This window comes from Botrytis byssoidea (assembly GCF_014898295.1).
Source record: "Botrytis byssoidea strain MUCL 94 chromosome Unknown BBYS_040, whole genome shotgun sequence".
Lineage (NCBI taxonomy): Eukaryota > Fungi > Ascomycota > Leotiomycetes > Helotiales > Sclerotiniaceae > Botrytis > Botrytis byssoidea.
This window is the reverse complement of record NW_024065881.1, coordinates 2,165-10,003: the sequence shown is the minus strand read 5'-3', so window position 1 is coordinate 10,003 and position 7,839 is coordinate 2,165. Positions and strand designations below refer to the sequence as shown.

The 7,839-nt window shown below is 37.5% G+C and overlaps 3 protein-coding genes across 3 annotated transcripts; 2 read left to right on the top strand and 1 right to left on the bottom strand.

Moving 5' to 3' along the window:
• Nucleotides 1-242: 242 nt before the first annotated feature.
• On the top strand, nucleotides 243-898 carry EAE97_011651 (uncharacterized protein; the record flags this gene model as incomplete). The annotated part of the gene is made up of 2 exons (XM_038882166.1): nucleotides 243-842; nucleotides 893-898. 2 exons carry the CDS (start codon nucleotides 243-245, stop codon nucleotides 896-898), a joined length of 606 nt encoding a protein of 201 aa, XP_038726914.1.
• Nucleotides 899-1,615: 717 nt separating this feature from the next.
• EAE97_011650 (uncharacterized protein) lies at nucleotides 1,616-3,060 on the bottom strand (the record flags this gene model as incomplete). The annotated part of the gene is made up of 2 exons (XM_038882165.1): nucleotides 1,616-2,848; nucleotides 2,914-3,060. 2 exons carry the CDS (start codon nucleotides 3,058-3,060, stop codon nucleotides 1,616-1,618), a joined length of 1,380 nt encoding a protein of 459 aa, XP_038726913.1.
• Nucleotides 3,061-4,516: 1,456 nt separating this feature from the next.
• Nucleotides 4,517-6,424, top strand: EAE97_011649 (uncharacterized protein; the record flags this gene model as incomplete). Its single annotated transcript, XM_038882164.1, has 2 exons — nucleotides 4,517-4,726; nucleotides 4,799-6,424. The coding sequence occupies 2 exons, from the start codon at nucleotides 4,517-4,519 to the stop codon at nucleotides 6,422-6,424; spliced, it is 1,836 nt and encodes a 611-aa protein (XP_038726912.1).
• Between the last annotated feature and the right edge of the window lie 1,415 nt (nucleotides 6,425-7,839).

Genomic DNA, 7,839 nt, shown 5'->3' with positions numbered 1-7,839 from the left:
TTACCAAAGAGGAAGGCTTTTTGCTCGAGCAGATTTCTAAATTGACACCTGATAGAAAATTCTATCCTATAAATGAAAAAGCTATGCAAGAGGTGGCCTCGAATCCCTAGCTGAGCTTCATCTCGCAACATGGCTTGTTTTCTAAAACCTCGAAGGAAATAGTGCAGAACATAAGCCGTATCAGGTTTTTATACCCTCACCAAGCCGTGTCTAAGTTGGAAATTAAACATGCAGTTGACGAAATGGTTGAACGAGATCTAATCCGAACCGCTCAACCACGCGTCGATGGTTTTGGAGCTGAGTTATTCTCAACAAAATTTGACAAACAGTACAAGTCACGAGACTGCACTCAAGGTTGTGAGCGTGCTATTCGCACAATCGAATTAGCAAAAAGAGCTCGGAACGTCAAATTTTCACTACAAGAATCGTCTCAAAAAGACCTGATTGCTCGGATCTATCAGCTTTTATCGAAATCATCCAATTTACCAGCAAAAGAGAAAGAGCCAACGCTACACGAGATGCAATACAATGCTAACTGGCTGATTGACCCGGAAAGTACAATTGGAGATGTTTGGTACAAGATACATCATTCTTTCCAAAATAGACCAAAGTGGCTTGATCCTTATGCGGTGATCATGTGTCTCGCTACTCAAACTTTCAAATCTGAAGACGCCAATCAGATAAACCAAGTTCTATTTGCCCTTGTTTTTCTGCCTCGTGTTACCGAGATTAGGTTGCCCGTTACGGATACATATCATTTATATCAAGGCTATTGTTTCAAACATAATAAAATAAGATCCTTAGTCGCTAGTCAAGTGCGGATTTTGGAGGAATGTCCAGAGGTAAGATTGACGAAATATAGCTATGAGTTCAATCGAAACTTTTTCAACAGACGTAGTGGAGAACATCACAAGAAAAAGAATAATACTATCTCTAACTATTATTCCACAGACTTTTTTGGTGGTCACTATTAATAGTGATCTATTTCGACAAAGGAATAATAACCCAAGCAAAATCTCTCCAATTAATTATTATTCTTTCTGACTTTAATATAAGGCTTTTTGAAAAATTAAAAAAAGAAATTAATAAAGAATTAATTAAATTAAATTTATTCGAGATTAGAATTTCGAAATCTTTTATAATAAGGTTTTTATACTGAATAAAAATAATTCTAATTTTAATAAAATAAAATAAAAGCTATAATAATTTATAAAAAGCAGAGGGGTAATAATCTATAAAAAACTATTAAAAGCTTCCAATTGATTATTATCTTTTTATATCTCAATTTTTGGATTTTTAGAAATCTGAAAAAAGAAATTAATAGAATTTCAATCAAATTATATTTATTCGAAATCAGCTTTTTAAAAACTTTCAAATTAAAACTTTTATATTAAATTAAAATAATTCTAATTTCTAAAAGATTAAAAAGAATAAAAAAAAGCTATAACAATTTCTAAAAATAGAAAAGATGATAATCTACAAAAAATTATTAAAAATCCCCAATTGATTATCACCTTTTTTGAATTCAATTTTAGAATTTTTAGAAATTTGAAAAAAGAAATTAATAGAATTTCAATTAAATTATATTTACTTGAAATTAGTTTTTTAAAATCTTTTATATTAAAGCTTTGAGATCAAATTGAAATAATCTTAATTCTGATGAGGTTGAATAAAAGCTATGGTAATTTTCAAAGAGAGGAATAGATCGCCCGCTGATCATAGCACTGCCTGGACCAACAACACGAGCGGGGGCATTTGCGAGCGGTAGGCATACACGATGTGTTTCTCGGATTACTGCATTCAAATACGGCAATTGATTGAGATTGGTAAGCTTCAGGTCACCTTCTTTGTCGTATTGTCGGATTTCTTCGGTTAGCTTTTGTAAAACTTGAGGGCTTTTGCATAAGAAATTGGTGGCACTCAAGAGTGAAGTAGCCATAGTTTCACTGCCGGCAAGGATCATAAGTATGCAGTTTGCCTCGAGCTCATCTCTTGTAACGCCTCCACTCTTTGGGTCGTTGAATATAGCGGCAAAAAAATCGTCTTGAGAGGTAGGGTATGTCTTGGATAGTCGCCGACCGAATTTCTCTCTGGTCAGTCGCAGAAACTCATGTTTGAGTCTTAAAAACCTGGCGGGTGCAAATTTGACGAAGAGAACATCTAGTGGTGTATAAAGGCGAAGCGCCATGACAAGCGCAGACATTTTGAAGTGTGTTAGAACCATCAGTATCCATGGGTGATAGGTAGAGCCTTCGAGACATCCAAAATCTTCACTGAGGGTGAACTTTCCCGCGATGTCGAAAGTGGTATAATTGTACCATTCTTGGAGATTGATGACGCCAGACTCGGTCGCTTTTTTGTCATCTTTTGATGCTTGGTTTCCAATTGGGACCTCGCGAACTTGTTCTTTGAGTCTTTTGATCAAAATATCAGTGTATGATTGGATGACTTCCTCTTGTTTATTGGCTGAAGCGGCAGCGAAAAATCGTTTTCCAAGAAGCTTTCGCAACCTGGCATGATTCTCGTCCGATGCGTCGAAGAGTGATTCGAATCCTTGAGCATCACTGTAGGCTTTGTGCTTGATAAATCCTTGGTTTGCAACACCACCGGTGTATATGCCACTCCATGCAGATGCCTCAATGAAAGACAACTCATCGGGGGCTATGCGTACAACCGGGCCGTATCTATTATGGATCTCTTTGATATCGATGTGAAATCGTCCCCGATATAGGGATACCACGTATGGGAATCTACTGATGGCCCAAAGTCGTGGTCCAGGATAGCTTGAGATTGGGTGAAAATAGAGGTTGTAAGTAGAGACAACAAGGCACGTCGCAAGGACCAAAATCTAAATCAATCACAAGTCAATGGGAAGTTGAACACAGAGCCAAATAAGCGTCCATAGATACATACGGAAGAAGTATGGCAAGAACCGAAAGGTAGTTGGACAAAATCATGCCGAAGTTTGTCTTGAGATTGGCCAGTGAATTCGACATGTCGAAGTCCATCAATTCTCCCTCCAATGGCAGTGGTTCGATATACCGTTGTACAAATGGCCATGAAAGTATACATATAACAGATAAATACAGATTGCAAAAGAACAACCACAGCTCAAGCCTGCCTCTATCCGAGTCTATCGAGGTTGGGAAGGCCATGGCAGCCGCCATTCAGGGAGCTTACTTTCTCTTACCTGGGTATCACGGGCTAGATTATGCGATTGCGGCTACCTAAATAGGTGGAAATAATTGTGACCAACATCATTATCACTACGCGGACAAATTAAACCAACAACTTCGTTGTCAATTTCAAGCTGATACGAAGGATGAAATTATCCCTGCTTGTTTGTGGAATTATACCATCGAGACCAAGGGGATTCCAATGCAGAAAAGCTTCTCATTAAGTATCTGCCGATGTAAACATTCAGAAGTACTAGTCTGCCTCTAATGACAGACCTTCCGTGAAAATAGAATCCGGAAGTATCTCGGACGATATCCCTGCCAAGCAATGCATTTATGAGCCCTAATTGAGTAATGTTTGCGTGACGATTGCTTCGCCACCAACAGTTGCAAAGATCCCAGATGCAATTTTCATGTTACCTTCATCATCCTTCGGACAGTCAACCAAGTTCGGTCAGCGATACTGTAACCTAAAGGACATGGTATAAGTGATGAAAAATGAACTTCTAGTCCCTGCAAGCCAATTCCCAGTACTCTGGGTCGAAGGATTGTGCATGGACCTGGAAACCAGTGTTTTCGTGAACGGACCGATTTTATCCGTCTGGGGTTACATCTGAAGAATCAGCTCCGCATATTGAAGCGCGTTTTGGCCCCGAAATAGAAAGTAGTATGCACGAACTTGAGTCTTACCATGTTTTTGGATCTTTGGCAGATGTTTCATTGGCGAGCATCTGTGTGGAGACATTTCTGCGCCGCACCTCGATTTTATCCAAGACTTCAAAAATGGAAAATTGTAACACCACCTTTTCTTCACGGCGACCCACAGCAATCCATGAGTCTCAAATTTTGATTCCTTGGCCATGAACCCGGCCAACTCGAAGGATATGCATGCTATGGATGGGCGCGGGGTGGATCCGGAAGCATTGAGTACATCCGCGATAGGCTGATCAAGTAAGCAATGGAAACACTATTGCATATCGTTCATGTAAAGTATACTCTTTGAGATATTTCTGTTATGAATAACATCAGGCTCGTAAAATGCGCAAGGTACTCAACTACGCCGCACGTAATCGGCCAGGTAAGACATGTGAAGACTGCTGTCACTCAGTGAACTTCACTCGAAGGAGAATAGTCTGATAACCGGATTGATACTGACTCCTGATTGGATAGTGTTTGCATTTATTCAAGCTGCGATTCCTTCCTCATCATCATCTGAGATTTCCCTCACTTGACTTTTCTATATTGAACAACAGCAGTTGCATTATTAGTATCAATCATCGGTGAGTTGCCTTATTGCTCGGACATTTACGAACCCCCTGCGATATCATCAAATTCTTACCATGTCTTCCAACTCTTATGACTTTATCATTGTTGGTGGCGGAACCTCTGGACTTGTCGTTGCGGCCCGTCTAACAGAGGATCCCTCCGTCCGTGTGCTTCTCCTCGAAGCCGGGGAAGACCATTCAGCTGATCCCCGAGTCATCACTCCCGGATTATGGCCAGCTCTCTTGGGCACAGACATGGACTGGGGTTTTCTATCAGAGCCACAAGTACGACTCCTCTCTCATAACCTTCCTTTCCATTTGGCTGTGAATCACTAGTACTAATTAATTTCATCGAAGGAAGCCCTGAACGGAAAAAAGATCCCACTCTCCCAAGGACGTCTTCTTGGTGGATCTACTGCAATCAACGGCCAAGCCTGGATTGCACCCTCCAAATACACTGTTGATGCATGGGCTACTTTTGGCAATTCTTCTTGGACCTGGGACACTATCTCCCCGTATTTTCAAAAATCATGCACCTTGACAAAACCGTCGCCCGAGGCCTATTCCCATCTGTCACTCTCCTATATCGACGAAAAAGTCCAATCCAAATTCACTGGTCCTGTTCAGACATCCTTCGCTGAAGAAGTGAATGATCCTTTGCCAAAAGCATGGGTTGATACTTGGGCTGAGCTTGGGTACGGAGTCACTGGCGATCCCTTCTCAGGTGTCGCTGTGGGCGGATATGTCAATGCGATGAACATCGATCCAGTCACCAAACAGCGCAGCCATGCCTTGAGCGCATACTATGAACCTATCAAGACCCGAGAGAATTTAGTTGTTAAAACTTCAGCTTTTGTGGAAAAGATCTTGTTAGATGGGAAAACTAGCGATGTCGTTGCAAAGGGCGTATCGTACATCAAAGATGGCAAGACTGAGACTGCGACTGTCATACAGGAGGTGATCTTGGCGGCCGGTGTCTTCGCAACTCCAAAACTTCTCGAGCTATCTGGAATTGGCTCTGCTTCACTACTTGAATTATTCGATATACCAGTCATTATTGACAATGCAAATGTCGGGGAGAACCTTCAAGATCACCTCAATGCAGGGTTCAGTTTCGAGGTAGCAGATGGTGTTAAAACTGTCGATGCTTTAGCTCGTCAAGACCAGGCAGCTATTGGAGCTGCGATGGAAGCTTACATGAAAGAGCAAAAGGGACCCTTCGCGTCGGGAGGTAACTTTGCCGGTGGATTCTTGCCCGTCGTAGATTTTCTCACGCCAGAAGGGAAAAAAGAGCTCGCCAAGCTTCTTCAAGAAATAAAGGACGACGGGAAACCCTCCACCAAGTCGCATATAGAGTTTGTAAATGACTTGCTCAATACACCAACCGAAGGTTCGGGATGCTTCTTCTCTTACCCCGCTCAAGGAAATTTCATCCCAGAGGCTGGCTCAAACGACATTATGATCAGCGCTAATGCTGATGCTGGTAACTACTTTACCATTTGCTCCATGTTACTACATCCTCTCTCTCGCGGTAGCTCTCACATTACCTCATCAAACCCCGAAACAAAAGTGACTATTGATCCAAAATACCTCTCCAACCCTCTCGATCTCGAAGTCTTGGCGAGACACGTGAGATATATCTCCAAAATAGTATCATCTGAGCCACTCAAAAGCTTCCTTAAACCAAATGGCAAAAAAAATTATGGTGCACCGGAAGATATGGATGATCTAGAGCAGATCAAGGAGTATGTCAAGAAAGCCGCATTGAGTGCTTGGCACCCTACTAGTACCTGTGCCATGTTACCACTGGAGAAAGGTGGGGTGGTGAATGAAAAGCTCGTGGTATATGGAACGAAAAATCTTAGGATTGTAGATGCTAGTGTTTTCCCGTTGGCGACGAGAGGAAATTGCCAGACAACTGTATATGCGGTTGCGGAGAAAGGTGCGGATTTGATCAAGGCGGATTATGGTATATACGCTTAGAGTGAGAATGAGCACCATGGATTGGTAATCGTAGACTTTCTAGTGAACAGGGCTTGAGTTCCATGTTCCATAATCTTAGTAATGAACATTCATTTTATTTCAATTGGTTGATTGTGTGGAGTATCTTATAGTACGATGGTTGACGGCGTAATAAGTATTATAAAACATATTAAAAAGCGATCGAGCTTTTCTTTATATATATGAGCTTGAATCAATTAAAATATTATACTCTTTGAAATTTATATAATTAAATCTAGATAGTGAAAGTATTATAAATGTTTATTTCTGTTAGAGATAAATAGTAAGTTACGCATACATAAATGATATATATAGATTATAGTATATATTATATATATTATCAAAATGAAATCTATACAAAAAACCTTTTACATATATAATATACATACTATATTACATATTGTATTATGTATATTCTAATATCCTCTCTATAATCAAATCGATTATATAAAACATATAGAATTTATTTATATATAAATAATAGAAAGAGTTTCATTAACTTTTACAATAATATTAACTTCTATAAGTTGTTTGTAATATCTATATCTCCTATAGAGTTCAATTATTTTATAATCTTTAATTGTATTATAATACAAAAGTACTCTTTCTTTGTCTATAACATGTGAAATATAAGAATAATCTTATTGATTAATTTTAGATTTCTGTATTTTTTATTAAATAAATTATTAAACAAATCATTATGTATATAATTTTATCAAAATCTAATAAAATTAGTAGATTAACTTTCTAAATCTAATTCAAGAACTTTTCTATAAGTTATAAAGTTAGGATATATGAATTAAGTCAACTACTTCACTTTCCGACCACCCCCTCTTTTCAACCACCTCAAAAACCACATCGCTTTGAGTAATTATAAAATTTACATTTTGAATAACTTAATAATACTTTAATCAATTGATTTGAAATTTTAATATTATTATAATTATAATATAAAGAATCAATATATTAAAAAAGATATTATAAAGGTTTTTAAAGCAATTATAAATGGAGTAAATATATAAAAAATTAATTTAGATTATAATATTTTTTATATTATATTTTATAATTGAATATATAATAAAGTTTTATATCAAAAAGATATCTAAATACTTTAAAAGTTATTTTCAATTTAAAAGAATTGATTAGTAGAATAGATATTAATATAAAAAGCTCTTGATATTAGTTTTATATATTATCAAATTAGAGAGATTATAGAATATCTTTTTATTATATAAAAAAAGGATTCTTTATTTAAAAAGAAATGGATATATAGCTTTTTTCGAAGATATTTTAATATTAAAATTAAAAAGCAATATCAAATCGATTTTGTATAAGTTTTAGATATTATATCTGATATTATTAAAAAGTAATTCTAAAACCTTGTAATTTCTGAAATC